Source organism: Phalangium opilio, unplaced genomic scaffold (assembly GCF_054372755.1).
Source record: "Phalangium opilio isolate 3A_F unplaced genomic scaffold, DU_Popi_V2 ptg000082l_1, whole genome shotgun sequence".
Lineage (NCBI taxonomy): Eukaryota > Metazoa > Arthropoda > Arachnida > Opiliones > Phalangiidae > Phalangium > Phalangium opilio.
In genome coordinates this window covers 10,098,710-10,117,573 of record NW_028324189.1, presented here as the reverse complement: position 1 = coordinate 10,117,573, position 18,864 = coordinate 10,098,710, and the positions used below count along the sequence as shown (strand labels likewise).

Below are 18,864 nucleotides of genomic sequence, written 5' to 3'. Positions count from 1 at the left end.
CTGAGCGCATTTAGACTTGGTTTTTAAAGTTGCGAAGACGTTTATCTAGCCAAAGCATAGCCCACTCGATCCGCGCTCGCAGACGCTGCGCGTGATCGAGTGGGCTATGGCTACTGCTACGAGTGATAGCCGGCTTCAGAAGAGGAAGCCAAGGCATAGCCGATAGCCGAAACGCGGTGCAGATTAAAGGGCTGCCGGACTAACAAAATGTAAAATCCACAAAATAGTGAAAGCTTGACTAGTCCATTTAGATATATTTATTTGGTCTTTGTCGACTATTACAGTTTTCCTACCCCCATTAATGGAACAGTGTATTAAGCAAACTATGAAGTAATTGTAGTATTTTGAAAATTACGTATTTCGTTAGCTTGCTGAACCCTGTGACCTCTTGGTAAAAAAAATAGCTTTTTGTGATTTGTATGACTCCTAGGGCGAATGAATTCCATCGGCACATCCTTTGATCAATTTGGAGATAACTGTGAAGAGGATACAAACAATGAAAATCACGTGTTTCAATGGTTTTCTGACCCCTTGTGACCTCAAATTTAAAAACTTAAACGAGCGTTTGTGAAACTCGGAGCTACATGTAAAGATAAGTTTCCGTAGCATGGGAAAAGTAATACTTTCACACGAATTATTTTACTTATGTACTCACGTGTTGCCTAAAGAATATTTCTTATCTATAAGCTTGAAATCCAACTCGTATTATTCACAATTCAGCTTAAAGGATTATAATAGCTACTTGGTAAAGCCTTACAAATGGAAAGTCGTAGACTTTGACTTCTTGGTTGCGTTTGGGGATTCGGTAAATTGTAACATTCCGCATTGCCTATATATATATATATAAATATATACTTCGGACATCTTATATATTGTACCATGATACGCTCCGGATATTTCAGCCTCAATTTCGCGAACTTAATGTACCGGGAAACGATTTGGATTTTGCTTAGGTTTGTTTGTCCCGCCACGAAAATGGTTGTTTGGCCTTCGTAGCGCTCTATGTACTTGCAGGCTAACTAACCCTCACTCGCTAACCCTAAAACATAAGGATTGAGAGAGAAAAAAAATTGAAATGACTGCGATGTTGCTTGATCTTTGGTCAGTCGCCCGAAAGTTTTTTAGTCCTTTTTTGATAGTAAAGGAACCCTAAAGTAAGAAACGTTTTAGGAGAACTCGTTTTCTAAGCCTAATTATTGATTTGTAGGTTATAGTTATTGTAGGTCAGCGTTTCCAGAAAAGCATTTTTCTATTCATTCATAAATGATGTCTTGAGTTGTATAGCTTCAATATTTTAAGGTGAGTTGCTAAGCCTAATTATTAATTTGCAGGTTAAAAGTGAAAGGTCATTTTTGGTTGTTAAATTGAACTATTTTAATCTAATGAATTAGTTTCTATTTATTTTTTCAAAAATATTTAGGGTGCCAACTTACAGGGGTAAACCTTACAGGTTTACAGGTTTAATTGTTCGCCGTACAATGGTACGCCCTTTTGAAACAGGGCGGCTCCCTACAATTGGGGGAGCGCAGCAGAAGTTAATAAGTCCAACAAAATGCGCAAATGTTTGTGGTGGCAGCGGGGGACGGAAGTCTTGAGACCTATCGGTCCAGATAATGTGGTATGGACGAGTCAGGGTGGGCGCGTCGCCAGGCTTCATTTTTGGACCACCAGGTCGTGAGGATGGCCCGAACGGCGTCGTGGTCCCACACGGAGCCCTCCAGACCTAGGACGACTTCCAACGGGCTACCACGATTGACATGTCGCCAATCGGAAGTCGCGGGGGAGGCACATGTCTCTGGACACGCCATTAAGACGTGAAAGACATCTTCGTCCTGGAGACCACAGAGGCGACAGGTGCGCTGGTAATGTATTTCCTATGGGCCCCTGTAGAAAGTCGTACCCGCAATACACCGGTGTATGATATTTTTAAAAAATTCGTATCTTCGTTAATTTTTAACCGATTTAGTCGTTTTTGGGATCAATTAAAAGCGCAAATTACGATTTACACTAATCTGTGGTTTAAACTGAGGCCCCTTAAAATAGAAAGTATCAAAAAATTAAAAATATAATTAACGACTAGAAGAACATTAGTTACGTGGTCATAGGATTTTAACAAAATAATTGAATTAGAATCAAATTGGTTTAACGTTTCCTTTACAAAGTCTCAAAAGAAATAACAATAACGAATGTTTCTTAAGAAGTAATTCAAAAGTTGTAATGATTCCGCAAATAGTGTGGCATTAAAATTCCTCGCAACACCCGAAAAAAAAACATGAAGAAACGGGAAGTGGCTGGCTAAAGCCAAACGCAAAGTAGATTTATGGCCTCATCATTAAAACCCATCCCATAAAAAAGGTACTTGCAAAAAGTTGTTGGGAAATTCTTTCGGACAAAGTTTAGTTAGGCTTAGCGGCGTTAGGCCTAACGTATAAGAAAGGGTGTATTTTTTCGATAGCGCGATGAATGATGATCTAAAACGATAGGCCTTAAAGGGCTAGTTGTAAGACAATCATTATATTCGCACTGTAACATTTTTTTCCGAGTTATAAAATTTTCCGTTGTCTTGAACTAAAAAAAAAAAAACCGAATCCTTCGTGTATTTAAAACTAGTACCAATGGTCGCCGGTATCGTAAATTAACCAATAACGATGTTGATATCGAATATTAATTGGAATATATACAAATTTTAACCGATTATTTAAATTAAGCTAGATAACTGATGTAGATATCGAAGTTTTATCGGAACCGATACCGATTTTATCCGATTATTTAACCCAATTAAATTGATATCGACCGATTTTATCCGATTATTTAACCCAATTAAATTGATATCGACCGATTTTATCCGATTATTTAACCCAATTAAATTGATATCGACCGATTTTATCCGATTATTTAACCCAATTAAATTGATATCGACCGATTTTAATCGATTATTTAAATTCGACGAGATAAATGATGCTGATATCGAAATTTTATTGTAACCGATACCGATTTTAATCGATTATTTAAATTTGACGAGATAAATGATGCTGATATCGAAATTTTATTGTAACCGATACCGATTTTAACCGATTATTTAACACTCGGCGAGATAACCGATTATTTGATAACCCAAATGAACCAATATCGACCGATATTTACCGAATATCAATTTGTGCCCATTACTAAAAACTACGAACTATGCCAAGACCTTATTGTGGTCAAAATTAAACGCGACTCTCCCTTTAAACTAGAAGAAGAAAAAAGGAGGGGTTGCGGGGTTTAGGGCAGGATACGCTCTTGAATTGAAGGATGGATGGTGATCGGTAGAGGGTATATAAGAACCTTCGCTCAATTAGCCCAGAGCACTATAGAAGGATTAAAGTATATACCAAAGTCACGAATCTAATTTATCTCTCGCTGTTGTCAAGTATATATACTGAGTCTAAGTAGCGCTAGCAGGGTTGACCCTTGAGGGATACTGGGCTTAATTGAGAAAAATGCCACCGGAAAAATTCCTCTTAATTTAATTATTATGATTAATTTAATTAACCGTAACCTCGACAACGTAATGTGCACGGGTTTCTTTACAACGACAAATATAGTTTAGCAAAAAATCCCGATGAAAAATTTCAGTTAATTGCTTAGATTTTTTTTTCTCAAGAAGCCCTTTGATTTTTCTCGGGAAAGTTAGCTCTTAAATATTTTACACCGAAATCTTTTCATTAAAATATTCCATATATTATAATTAAACAAAATGATCAAGCCCATAATAGAGCCACCTCATCCTTAACTACACTGGTTTACTAACTTTGCTTCATTATTACCAAGAAGTGATATCTAGTTTATTAGGGAGAAGGTAAAAATTGGCCACATTTCTAGCTTTATTTCCAGTCCAAACGTAGGTCCGGAGTTAATCCCCGCCTCTAAATTACAACCAGCATCTCATTGGTTCTTGAAAACGAAAATTACTTGTATTTTCCGACTGAGGAGAGTGAAGCGAAATAGCCCGGCCTCCTTTTACGTTCCCCCTTGTATTTTTAACGGGGGACTGGGACTATGGTGCGCGAATACTTAGACATCTTATACCTTCTACCTAATAAACTAGATATCACTTCTTGTTATTACCTAATATATTCTTAAAAATACACTGCCTATAACTCTAGTTCAATTCTTAACTTCAATTGACTAACTTTTAGTTCAATTTATATATGTTATTCAGTTAAACTTTACCATGTTTTAGAACTAAATTCAGTAACTATTTCCCAAATTGTGTAGAGAAAAATACTAACTCACAAACAACTCCAATTCTCCACCACCAGTCAAACTAATAATACCACCAATGTCTCTGAAAAAAATATCAAAACAATATAATTGTAAGCCTATTTTTCGGGAAACGTTGTAAAGAAAATGGTTTCCATGACAACTCGCTTGGTTTCACGTTCATCATATGAGAAAATTAAATATGTTCTCGTATAATTAAATTATATCTAGGACGCTGGAAAGGCCATAGCAACAGATCAAAGCTACAATATTGTCTCTAAGAAAATATATATAGAAAAAACTCAATTTCCCGAATAGTACCTACCATGAGAGCCCACCCACTTATCCCATTGGTAAAAACATTTTTTCGTTGTTTTTCTCGATCAAAACCAAAGAGATTCAACTCTACTCTTGAAGAAAGTATATATATATAGGCCTACATATATATAAAGAATAGCTTTAGTAGCTAGATAAAAACAATAGAATGGCTCAAAATAAGATTCTAAAGGCAACGCCTAGCGTGGGATAGAACGAAAAATATAACTTCATGAAATTGAAGTTATAAATTCCTTAAAATTTCGTAACTATGTTTTCTTATTTATCTATTTTTGAAATATCATATTTAAAAGTTATTTTATTATAGTATATTATTATATTATTTATATTTTAGGTTATATGAAAAAGGCGTATTAGTATTTGTCTGTCTGTCTGGTAGTAACACCCTCACAGAGTTAACTCGCAAAACACGATTAATAACTATTAATATTAAAGAATCATCTTAGTTTATTTGTCTGTCTGTCTAGTAGTAACGCTTTCACTGCTTTTAACTCTCAAAACTTCATTAATAACTATTAATATTTAATGACCCATCTTAATTTCTTTGTTTGTCTGTCTGGTAGTAACGCTTTCACCGCGTTTAACTCGCAAAACATGATTATTAACTTTAAATATGAGTTTGAAAAACCATATAGATCCGTCTAAGTTACTATACAGTTGAATATTTTCCGTTATTCTGTTAACTTCAAAGTAGTTTACTATTTTTGACGCGAGGGTCCAATGGGAGATTGAAGTTGCAGTCGTGCTAGCGAGCTTATTTTAACGCAATTTAGCGAAAATTCCTAAATCCCGTAGGGCGCCAAGCTGCCTAGCTTCTTTACGAAGGTAAACGTAGAGAAACCGAGATTTTTCAGAGCAGAATTTTACGAGCTTCCCAAAAAATAAACAATAAAAAGAGATACAGAAAGAAAGAAAGAGAGAATAACGGGCTTTGTTTCTAAACCGAAAGCGAAACGCTACTTACGACCCTAACCCTTTCAAGTTCATTTCAGCACGTATGTAGGTGAAATGACGTCATTTGATCTATACTAAAGTTAATATCTTATAAGATACGTGATCTCGTAACTTTTGGGGGCCCTAAATTTAAGATGATCCGTATAATGTCATTTCCGTTCGTCTTGAAAGAGGTAATATAGATTAAACGCGGGGGAATAGCGACCTCATCTTGAACGTATTCGCGGATGAATCGACCCGTATAATCCGGTCCAGTTCCCCTAAAAGCCTTATATTCCGCTATAAGCACTGCCTAACGTATATTCAGGCCTGCTAACCCAACTTTTTATCAATTCTACCCTGTGTTTTGGTGCTCTATAGTCAAAAGTCACGAGGATAAACCGTTGCGCCAAAGCTAAGGCTAAAGTAAGGCCTAGACCCATCATCTTTAAGGGTCGCTAGGGCGCCTTCCCGCGGCGCGGAAGGGTGGAGGCTCGCAAATCCATCACAATTCCCTTTTTGGGCGCCAAAATAGATAGGCTCTAGTTCCCTACATGTTCCCTATCCCCTATCTTTTATGTCCTTCCTTGTTGTAGGATTTTTACTTTCGTAGGCCTTGGCGCAACGCTCGAGCCTCTCTACTATCTACGCCTTCTACCTTCGGCTTTAATTCTCTCAAAATATTGACCCCCCCCCCTAAGCCTTGGTTATACCCCCCTCCCCCTAAACAATGGAATGTCACAATATAGGATCCTATTTCTAATCAGAGTTGAAGAAGAATGAACGGTTTCAGATTAGGCTTAGCTCTAGGATTCCAGGAATGCGTCGTATAAGGTTTTAGGGAATACTAACACGAAATTGGCGGCAAAATTCAACAGTTTTTTGTCTTCCTTACTGCCGGGAAAGGGGGAATATTTGATATTAGGCTTAGCTACTTTGGAATGAATAATAATAAAAGTGACCTCATTCGTTTGATTGAATACAGTTCGAAAGAGCAGACGATACTTGTCTCGAGTGTATTTCTAACACCAAATTTGGCGGCCAAATTCACCAAATTTATTATTGCACGGAATATTTAATATTAGGCTTAGCTGGGAAAAAATAATTATAAAAGTGGACTGAATGAATACCGTAGACGATACTAATCCCGAGTGTATTTCATATCACTGTAAAAGTAAAACTTTGTTTCAGGCTCTGATTTAAGCCTAATTAATGCCTAAAAATTTCTTATTTTCTTCTTAGAATTAGTTATACATTAGTTTATAAGAACTAAACTCCCTTTTTAAAAGATATAAACGTGTTACTCTTTTGAAACAAAGACGGGGTGGGACTTCTCTCTCGGAGACAAGCGATGGGTTTTTTCCATTCTATCTCGAAGAGTTTTCTTTGAAAAGGGACCATAATTTATTCGCATAAATTGTTTCTTTTCTTTCGAGGAACTATCCTACAGTAGAAACAAGATCCCATACCTTATTCGCGCAGTCCCATGGAATTAAGAATAATAGAAAGGTAAAAAATAAACCTAGGTAAGGTTTTAATGATTAATACCCTTTGACACTATTCACAATCTAAGAACGAATAAGAACTAGGCCTATAAAGTTTTATTCCCACTCAGTTTCCATTCAAGAGATTTTTAGGAATAAATTTTTTTATGTTTCTTTTGCTAACGGTTTTATTATTCAAAAAGAGAATTTTTTACCATTTTCATTCGGATCTCTTGAATAAACTTATCAAACTTGTCTTAACTACAGCTAGTGCACTTTTTTTTATCTTATTGGGTGTTAAAGGAACAGTCTCGCAGCTGGCCTAAGTTATGATATTTATTTTTTTCCTGGTATTTAAAACTAGTGAAAAAAGTATGATAGTCGAAATTAAGCGCTATACTCTCCCTTTAAACTCCATCGCTTTTCGCTTCTAGCTGAATAAACCCTCCCGATATGTAATTCCAGAGTTTTGCATCTTTTTAAAGAGTATTATCTGGGTTTTTTCCTAAGGTCTTTTGTTGTTGTTTTTCATTCTCTCTTTCATAGGCAATTTCTGTCAAAATTGTTCAAATTCTTCCGGGTTTTACAGGGTTTCTTTCAGTGATTGCGTTTTAAAGGGCAGGTACAAAATAACTTGGGTCTTCTGATCGAAAGAGTCTATATACGCGTAGCATCGAAAAGTCGTTTAGATAAATAATATTTGCCAATACATGTATCTATAATATACCGCTCCGCTTCGGTATGTGGGACAACATTATCGGAAGAGGAAGCGCCGCATTATTTTCTTTTCTCAAGATATACTTGTTTACGTATAATAATCTATCGTTACACCCCTTTAGGTCTTAAAAGGGTTTTTTGATAGAGTGTGTTAGTATAGAGTTTTCAAATAATGTGGTTATAATGATGAAAAAACCCGTAATTTTTTTCTTATATAGTTTACATATGGGATGTTTTTTAAGGGTTAAATAGAGCTCAATAAAACCTTTAAAATGAAATAAGTCCCGTTAAAATCGGTAAATAAATAAAGATTCTACAACTTTAAAGAAAAAAAATTAATTTGGTTATGACGTCATAGCGGAATATGAAAATTAACATCTTCTTTATTTACTGTACGATTTTAACGTTCTTGGTCTCATTTTAAAGGTATTGTTACACTCTATTCAAATCCGTAATTAAATACAACTTTAAATCAAAACTTAATTAGTTAAAAGAGATATTAATTATAATTACTTACTTTTCTCTTTGATTTAACGCTCTCCACTTGTTTGGCGGTACATTCCCCAATAGTTTGACTTCCCCATAGCTCTCTTCCAACTCTAAAGTAGGTGAACGTCATTGATGTAATAGGTAACATGTAAGTCAGGATCAAAATACAGATGTTATATCTGAAAAACAGACCAAAAGAAAACAATAGTTAAAATTAATAATATAATTGACTTTATCTATCCAATCATGGATGTTGTTCTCTTAGGCGTAAAAGTCACTTTCTCATTTCCAATTATAATGTTATTTGTAAGTTAGAAAGAACAAGAAAGTTAAAAGAAGAAGTAAAAAAATCCGGTATTGTAGGTTTATTTATTTTAAGGGAAATAGATACGGGAGTTTTATATAAGAAAAAGGGTGAAGCAAAGCATCGTTAAAAGAGGCTTAAGAAGTTGAATGCTCCGCCCCCTTTGTTACATTCTAGAATTGGGCGGCAAAAGAGTAAAGCTAAAGAAACAAAACTCAATAAAGTCAGAAACAGAAGACCCGGACGGATCGTGCTAAATCAGGCGTGAATGAATCCACGTATTCTATCCCCGGAACCCTTGTATTAGCGCCGACCCAAGGAGACCCTATTTTGAAAAGTTTTCTTCCGACTCTTTTGAAGTAGTACAGAATTGTAGATAGATGGTTCAGGGATGCGGCCAGTCCTTCTCTTCCTTCAGTTTCCAATTTAGCTCCGCTCCGTCTCGAATAAATTTAATGGGGGTTGTTGTAGAGTGGAGTAGTAATTGGTGTTGCAATTATACTTCGAAAACGAGTCGTTCGTTAACCATACACTTGATGATATTAGTTGAAATGTGTCGTATTTTTAAGGATTGAAGGATGAAACGCGTATGTTACAGAATATTTTATTTGATAGCGGGTCTTAGGACGGAACAGGTGCTTCAATTTAGGCGTAAAAAACCTCGCATTCACTTTGGTGGCAGTGCTTGGCACTTCGTCCCAAGGTCGTATAGTTGGGTGAAATACTTAACTAGCCTCTGACCATCTTGTTTCCTTTTTTAAATATTTTTTATCTGAAATTTCCGCTTTTTGGGATGGAGACCTATTCGTTCTCGTCCGATCTCCGATCTTCTCAAGGGGGACGTTGTTTCTGAAGTTTATTTTACAAAGAGACCGGTTGGGTCCTTGTCGACGTGTAGGTCAGAGAGACAAGAGACGAATCACCCGCGCTTTCTCTGTCCCTTGTTCAGTTCCGTACTGTTAAGAAAAACATCACCCATTGGTGCCTTTCGAACCCTTCTCCTTTCCCAGCTCTTCATTCCCCGGTATTACTTTTTTACGCTTCTCTTGACTTCCAAGCTCTCTTTGATGTTCCCTTCCGCCTCAGTAAAACTAAGAGCCAAAGCCTAGCTATCTGTTGATAGGTTTTATGGGGTTTTTTTTTTAATAAAAAAAGAAAAAAAACCTTAACCTAAGTCTAACGGGAACTTAAACATTCCGGGAAGTAATTTTTCTAATGAGTTTTATGGATTCTTTTTAAATGTTGAGGTAAGGTACTCTTAAAAGGGGTTGACATTAACAATATATTGACGATTGAAGTATGGGCTTAACTTCTCTGCAATATTAAGTGTTGCGTCGTTAAAACTTTATTGCTAGTTTAAGTCTACGTACCAAGGGAGGGCACACCACGTTTGACGATTTTATTTCTGCAGCGACGAATGATTCCCTTGAGCTAAAATGTGTGTGTTCAAGCGTTAATTTTATCGCTTTATAATGGTGAAATAGGTTCAAAAATGCGCCCAAAATATTTCCGTTAATTTGTAGTGCATTTTAAATTCCCGTGGCACGTGCGGCTCCATGTCGAATGAAATTTAGCGCGAGATTGGATGTTTCACTACGCAGATTGGTCTTATAATTAGTAGAATTATCGACAAAAAAATTACTTGATTTTTCCTATTCATCATGCATCCTTTTAAGTTGAAATACTCATACCAAGAAAACCCATTTAAGATAAATTCTTTCATCTTAATCTTATGAATCCAATTAAGATAAAAACTGTTTGAAATTTTCTTAGCATCGGTTTATCCTTAGACAAGTATGAGAAAGAAAGAACATTTCTTGAAAAATCTGAAATTTAAACATATTACTGTTGCTGTTTAGCATTTTAGCCTTTGTGGAGAATTTTCTATTTTTTTTTTCCAGATCATTGTATTGAAGGCTTGGGCATTTCGGCCCCCCCCCCATAGTCCGTCCCAAACCCCTAGCGAATTTATCCTCTTCTTTCTTAGTACTTCGGTACTTTTGAACTATCCCAAGAATCTTTGCACGCACTTTGTTGAAACTCAGTCCTAAGATGCTCTAAAACTATAGTTATCCCTGTGTAAGTTTCAGTTGAGGTTTGGTAGCCTTTTTCCTATTGAAATTTAGGATTGTTTCTCGCGTACGTGGAAACTTGGAGTAGCCAACCATTTTTTATCTTTCCGCCATATTGGGTTCGAGTTTGGCTTGCCTTTTGGCGATGCTAAAAATTCTTGAATCAGATTTTTTGGCCATAGCGAATAAGGGTAATCTATGATGGTAGCAACCAAGGCCTAACGTGCCTAAATAGCATGCTGGAAGGCTGCTTTTCGAACACCAAATCTCGTTATATCTACATATTTTATGGCCAAATCCTCTCTCTCTCTCTCTCTCTCTCTCTCTCTCTCTCTCTCTCTCTCTCTCTCTCTCTCTCTCTCTCTCTCTCTCTCTCTCTCCTTCTCTTCTTTTGAAGAAAAGTGCGCGTGCTAAGGCCAAGGAAAGCAACTTCTGAAAATTCGTGTTGTAAACGGGAATGAAGTGGAAGGTAGTTGCGTAGGGTTAAATGGAATAGTTCCCTGCTTCTATTGTATTCACTGTTAGAAGATGAGTATGAAAGGGGCTTAAGATTTAACCCATCCCCTCCTTATTATCTGTTTATGCTACGAAATTTTAAGCTCCTATTTTTGATAGAAATATACGCATATTCTTATAGTTTCTAACAAGAACCCATATAAGACTCTAGAACGTATGACTAGCACTGGGTTGTTATATGCTAGCCAATATTGGGTGGCCCTTATTTAGCGCAATGTCATAGATGTTACGTTTACGACTCAAAATTGATTTCCCATAGAACCATCGGTCTTACCACCCTTCCTTTTTGTTTCACCCTGTATATTGGAAAGAAACAACAGTATGCATTTTATACTGATGTATTTGAATATATATATAGATGTATATAGAAGTTCCAATTTTTCCGGTTATTCTATGTTTTTCCCTCTGATTTTACGGGTTTTTGACTTTACCAACTAGAGTCATTTCACCCAATTTGTGTATGCGATACGGTAGGTGGTTTCGTTTTTCAATCCCTAAACATATCCCAGTACGTTTATTCAAGCCCATTTTATGGTATTTGTTAAAATAGGCTTAGTGATTCAAAATTTAAAATATCAGACGATAGTGATTTGATTAATATTTCCAGGCTACGTTTTACAACCCGTAAATAGTTTTAAATGTTAAGCCTATTTTTTGAAACATTGCGCCTAAAAGAAAAGTTTACTTTCTTCCAGCCCTAATCTCTCAAAATTCAAACTGTGTTGTCAAGCCTAACGTTTCTATCATCATCGCTAAGCCTAATACTGGATTTTTCAATATTTGAGCGCGTTAAAGTACCTAAAAATTAATTAAACCGTTCATTTTTCTCTCATAAATATTGGAGGAATTTTAGAATTTGACCCCAGCCCAGAATGTGGGTGTTGGGGTGAAAGGTCGCGTATGACGTCTGCTTCAAAATGTAACGAAACTAGGAAAAATGGTTTTGTTTGAATCAAACAGAAAAATTCTGAACCGCGAATTTAAAAGTATGCAAAACTCTTACGGTATTCCTTTCCCTCCTCGTGACTGCCTTCCCATGAGCCTTCGCGGCTTCAATATGAAAAATATGTAGGGATTCTCTGTTCCCTAGGCGAAAAGTGAGTGTTCTTAATAGAAAAATAAAGGCCTTGGCGGTAAAAAGAAAGCTATCTGGTCCCTTCCCAAAAAATAATTAAATTCTAAATAAGCAAAGATGGACCTGAGCTGGGAAACTTCCTCTTCCAAAATAACTATGCGTTGCAACTCCAGAAATATATTAACGTGAAATTATCAGTCTAAAATTTGGACCCTTTAACGGTGTACTAACAAAAGGATACCCGGGGAAAATTTCCCATAATAACTTAGAGTTAATTTAATTATATCCTTACGTACACACTAAGCCTTGGCCGGGTATTACCGCCCACTGTAGCAGCCTGAATTGTATTAGGCAGAAATAGTCCACATATACGAACTATTATCACGTGTATCAGTAAGATAGAAGCGACAAATGGAATTCTTGTGGTGCCATGATGAGGAGATTTTTGACGTCACTATTACCCAAATATACTAGGGTACCCACCCTCCAGCGCTGGAGCTATTGAGTTACCGATGTCGCTTCTATTGTATCCTGGTATGATATCACAAATTTACAATAGTATTCAGTTACGTTTCATCATAGGCCTATTATACTCTGGGTCGAAAGCCTATTTGTATGGTACATCTAAAAGGTAGTGAGCGTCTGCTAGTGGTTTAGAGTGAAATTTTAAAGAGGTCTACAATCTCTCACAAACAATTCCCCTTTAACTAAATGCCCTATACTTCAGACTCATACTAACGCATTATATTGTTATGGTTTCATCTTCGCCATTAAGCAAGTACGTCACGTGGAATGAAGATTGGCGCATACTCCGTATTATCAACTATTGACAATAGCCTTCCCGCGCGCTCTCATACCTTCAACAGTATTCCCGCTTAGCCCCAAGAATAGTCAAGGCAATGGCTAAATTTTAGGAGTGAGAACCAATTTCCATCTAATTACAAGAGCGAGGTGACTTAATAAAAGCGGAATGGTACTAAGGTGGGGAACCCTATTTCCCCCTACGTTCAAAACGCTTTAGTACCCATCTTCAATTCTGATACAATTTGCGTATCGTCCTCTCCATCCTTACAATACAATCCCCAGCGTACGCCCTGAAGGTATCATTCCTAAGCGAAAAAATAAAACAAAATCCGTTTTCTGTTTCTCTTCGTCGGATTTTAGACATTGTTTAAGAAAATAAAGTCAGTGAAGGGGATGCAATGTACAGGGGATTGATGGGGCTACGAAGGGATTGGAATTTCACCCCTTATTAGCTTTATTTCCATTGGCTTTTTTAGACAGTAAAATGAGACGGGGAATTTAGTATTGCTAGCATTTAGAATGGAAATAAGTTACCATTGGTAGGATAAAAATAAAGCTATCCATCGCTCTTTTATAAGTTAATCCGTTTATCGTTTTTGTTGGCGACGCGGGAGATTTATAGGATTTTGGATAAAGTTCGTTTCAAAGCGAGAGTGCGGTAGAGTTTAAGGCGCGGAATTAGTCAGCCGGTAATACCTGTCATTGTTGTTTCGTTTCTTTTTTCCCGATTTGATAAATAAACACGTGTGTTTTGGCTGACGTAAAATTCTGTTACGTTGTATTATGTGATCTAATTAAAATAGGCTTAGGAAACGTCCCTAATTATCAGTATGGTTGTTAAGCCTAATTATTATCGGATGTCTAAAGGAATAGGCTTAGAAATGTCACTAAAATCTGGAATCTTGTTAAGCCTAATGTGGAGAAGCTTTTATTGACGTCACCATAGTATATGACGTACTCGCCCATTTTGAAACGCTTCATACTTGCACGGCTATATTTGAGGCGCGGAGACAAAATTCCCCGTGTTACCTCTATAATTTATTAAATCATTAGTCGAACCAAACGAGACATTTTTACGTTAGAAATTAGCCATTAATGTAAAGACAAGGTTTCCCAACTTATTGTCTTTAGGCTAGCTATGAGGTTATTATTAGAGCTTATGAGTATTAGGAAAAGTTGGACATAGTTAAAAATTGCACGAAAGTCCCTCATTTCCGGCAATTTACCTATTGCAGGCGTGGACTACCTCATTTATGAACGTAAATTTGAATTTACTATAGTGGTCTAAAGGCTTTTAATTTTATATTAAATTTAGGCATAGTAACGCTTGTATCGCATCCGGGTTCGTTCGTATACTTGGAAAATTAGTTAGTCAGGTCACGCTCTTTCAAGATCTTGTTAACTTTTAGGCCTAACGAAAACCTCGCGAAACTACGTTGAACGCTAAGCCTAACACGTAGGACGTAGTTTTCTCCATATTTAATCATATTTCAGACACAAAATCATAAAAAAATACCTTTGAAAATCTCATAAAATTCAAGTTAGGCTTAGCCACATGGATGTAAGACGCTCGCTACCTTCACCAAACTTCAGTTTATTGTAAAAACTAACAAGGTTAAGGCTTAATACCTCCGTTATAACTCCATATAGTGTATCAATGTATCAAATAACTTTTTAAAATTATTTTTCTCAAGAGCAAATAAGAATTCATCTTCCCCGGAAACGTGTTAAGATTGAAGTGTATTAAATTTCTGTTGTAACTTGATGAGATTAATCCCTTATACGCCCACCTTTACAAAAATCGTGTTCAAGCTAATACTATGAATGGAATAGAAACGTAGTGACATCAGAAAGCGGCTTAAAGTTAAGCAGAAGTTTATCGTATTAAGTCTTAAAGGTATTTAAGCCTTGGCTAAGATTATCTCTACTGAACGCCGAGTTTAATACGAATTGCCTTTAGTCTCTAAATTCTGTTTACAAGAAAATAAACTATAAATCTTAAGTACATTATTGGATATGGTATTAATGTATTTCGCAAAGGACTTGACATAATCACTATAGACATATTTGTTAAATTTAAAAATTGAATTTGGAAGCAAAGGCTTAACGGATAATTTAATTTAGTCGCTTGCGTTTGAATTGTATTAGTCGCAGCCAGCGACCTTTTCTGGTGCTAAATACATAATATCGAAACATATTCTGTCACTGGAATTTCTAGGTTCTTTAGTATAAGTTGTAAAATTGTGTTAATAAATTAGATACGACTCAAAATCAATAATAAAATGTAGTCATACGCATTAATATGATTAAACCCCATTTCTTAAAAGTTTTGAAGCAAGAAAAAAAAGTTCCTTACGAAGATTAATGTTTTTCTCCCTAAATTTATTACTTTTATTTTTTATTTTATAATTTTATTTTATATTTAAGACTTAGGGCTAGTAAAATTCGGACATGCTTTTACTTTAATTAAAACTTCTTATTAGCCTAAACTTTCTCTCTCTCTCTCTCTCTCTCTCTCTCTCTCTCTCTCTCTCTCTCTCTCTCTCTCTCTCTCTCTCTCTCTCTCTCTCTCTCTCTCTTCTTAAGACTTTCACGTAGTAAAATTCTACAGCCCCTAAAGGTTAACTGACTTGAGGTCAAAGGTTTATAATGTCAGTTATTAGTAAAATTTAATGAAATAAAGTTATAAAGTTTAACGTATTTCTGGGGCTATTAACGGGACGGCGGCTTATAAAGGGTTAATTAATATTCTAGGAAGGCCAAGGCTTAAGATTTGAATTAAAACATAACGGTTATTTTTTTGTGTGTATAAATTGATGGAAGGAATCTCGCGTGTACGTGATGAGAAAAAATTAACGTTAAAATAACGCAGCCATCTGGAGAACCACGTTTTTCTTCTCACATTATTGTATATTTGGACTCGGGTTTCTTTAAGGAGGGTTAGATGGATTGGACAAGGCTTAAGGTAAGTGTTTTTTAATGGTAATGGCTCCATAACCTTTGAAGACAGCCCTAAGGAAATGCAAATTTGATTTTCTCTTATCTTTCATAATAACCGTAACTCCAATTCTGAATAGTTTTAGAAATAATTTCCTAACCCTTGGCCTTGCAAATTACATCTAGTATTTCTTAAGCCTAATTAAAGAGAGCACGAAGTATAGCGTTTCGAACAGCTTATTAAAGGAAAGGTACAAGATATCTTTATTATACTCCAACGTCGTCTGCTTCAAATATAGGCTTAACTCTTATCATCTTCCTTATTTTAAATTGTTACTTGGATTTTGAATAAAACGAAAATATTCTAACGTAACCCTTTCATTTCAATAATCTGCTAAGCTTAACCTACTATCTCCAACTCTCGCTGTAATAATTATATACTAAGCCTAACTTGACACAATTCAGTGAAGCCTAAGTTTTAACCTTTATCGACGAAATGAAACCAATTTAAAATAAAATCACAAGATACAAGTTAAAACGTCTAAGGCACGATCTAAGAAAATCTAATGTAATAAAAAAGATTCCAGTTATAAATTTCTTTCAAGTCCTTATTAAATTTCACCTTTTCTTATTTGAAAAGGAAGCCTTGGATGGGCGAAAAAGAACTTTCGTAATCTTTTCATAATTAATACCTGAAGGATACGATGAAAAATTTATTTCTAGGTTTTATTATTTTTTTACGTGAAATATATCTTGATAGATAGCCTATACGTTCGGGATTAAAACTATACCACCCACACTTCTTTCTGATTTTATTCTTTATTACATTTCAATCGCCTCTCTATTTTTCCAGTTCACGATAATTCCATGAATTTAAATGAAAACACCATGAATAATATCTCTAATTAATTTTCTATTCACAAATTTACTTCACATTGGACGACGACAAATACCACGTGACTTGTTTTCCCCCAGTCTCCTTTGCACTGCAGATAGGCCTAATCATATGCTTGGGTTAATTAAATGCTGAATTAATTTCCAGTTTTATTAGGCTTAATTTAGGCGCTAATTGATTATAAATCAACCCAAATGTTTTGGTGAGGATAATTGACGTTAGTTTTAGCTTATTATATCATTTTAATGTGAATAAAATTAACTCGTTTGAACCCTACATGCTTCCTGATATGTTGGGGACATGGTATGCAATATTCTTGGGAGATTTTTATAAATTCTTAGTAATATATATATAATATAAGAAGACTTAGTAAGGAAATAAAAAAGTTTTTTCTGACTTCTCCAATAATGTTAGTCCTGGCTAGATCAAAGAGGAAAGAAGTAGTGAAAGTGATGTGAGAAGTGGGGGAAGAAAGGGCGGGAAAAGGGGGGGGGCAACTTTTATTATTAATTCCTCGTCCGTTAGGTTTGAAGAAATGTCCCAAAAAGAAGGATTTTTTCGCCAAGAAAAATGGTGAACTTAAGAAAAGAACTTTTTAAGAGTAGAGAGAAAAGGTTTGGCCTTTTTTCCTTGCTTGTGTGTCTGTGTCAGAAGTGAGATTTTTTTAAATTATATCTGAGAGAAAATAGGTAGTAACTTGTTTTTTCCTTTCAAATACAATAACTATGTTCTAGATTAATATGTCTGTTACTTAAGCTTTGACATAGTTTAATTAGTAAATTTAGTAATTTTAATAAGAAGTTTACTTTGATGTTGCCAGATAAAGTTTAAAATTAAGGATGATTAAGCGTGAAGTAGTAATAGAGCGTGATGTAATTGAAGAATGTAAATGAAAAGAAAAAGATTGGGCATATAACGGTTTATTTTATAATGGTATATCAAGTTTTAATTATTTTGTGCCACTGTCTCTTTAAATTACTAATTATATCGAAATATTCGTGTAGAGCATAATTTTAGGTTTAAATTTATTCCAAAAACTACTAAATCGGTCCAGAATTAACGAAGATACGAATTTTTTAAAAATATCGTACACCGGTGTATTGCAGGTAAAATGTTTTACAGGGGCCCGTAGGAAATAGATTAGAAGGTTTACCCCTGTAAGTTCGGCACCACAATTTTTGGAAATATTCAAAATTAAACTTTACTGACATCATATAAATTGAAATTTAACAACTCAAAAAAGTTGCAATGTTCTTGCACATGCTTGTTTCCTGAACACTACAACATTTTCAACTTGAAAATAGAGTTTTAAGACTCGAGTGAATGGGGGGGGGGTATGAAGTCGTTTCTATTTTTCTTAAAGCACTGAAATTTCCCAAAGGACTTGGATATGAAACTTTCGATTTGCGAGAAAAAAAATAATATAAAAAAACACAAAACATTTTTTATACAGTGTATATATTCTTGTTATTTCTTTTCAAGTAGTACACATCCCAACTGGACTTTGGACATCCTTTGTAAGTATTTGTCCCCTTGAAAACAAATTTTCACCAAAGTTATTTGAAATCTGAAAATCGAAACTTGATTGAAGATTTTGAATAGTTCGTAAAAATTAATCAGTGAAAAAAAAAATTGTGAAGAAAGTGTCTGGAACTAGAATTAGAAATATTTATATTAAAGCCAAAATAATCATTAGGGAAGTAGGTTTTTAATTTTTAAATTAAATGCACTGTTGAACAGTTGTTGTCTGTAATTAATATCAACTAATTAGTGACTATCCATCCAGTTGGTCTGAGACAGGAGAGACGACTTTAAAATGTCCACTGCATAGTGTAGAAAAAAACCTTTCATTATCCATTTTTTTATATAGAAAATGGAGAGCTTTTAAGGGTCAAGGCACATGGTCAATTATTTATCGTGGAACAGGGGGTCCGTAAAAAGGGTCCGAATCAAAGAAGACAGAAGAAACTGTCAGAAGATAAAAGCCAATGTACCCTTGACACCCGCTGATTCCCCATCTGTTTTATATAAAACCAGAGCATTAACAAAGAAAAACA

At 35.3% G+C, this 18,864-nt stretch overlaps 1 protein-coding gene across 1 annotated transcript in view; it reads right to left on the bottom strand.

Moving 5' to 3' along the window:
* LOC149651512 (tachykinin-like peptides receptor 99D) overlaps positions 1 to 18,864 on the bottom strand; it is a 56,576-nt gene that overhangs the window by 8,145 nt on the left and 29,567 nt on the right. Inside the window, exon 3 of the mRNA XM_089848466.1 lies at positions 8,233 to 8,383. Coding sequence (XP_089704592.1) covers positions 8,233 to 8,383 — 151 coding nt within the window. The remainder of the gene's footprint in view (positions 1 to 8,232; positions 8,384 to 18,864) is intronic.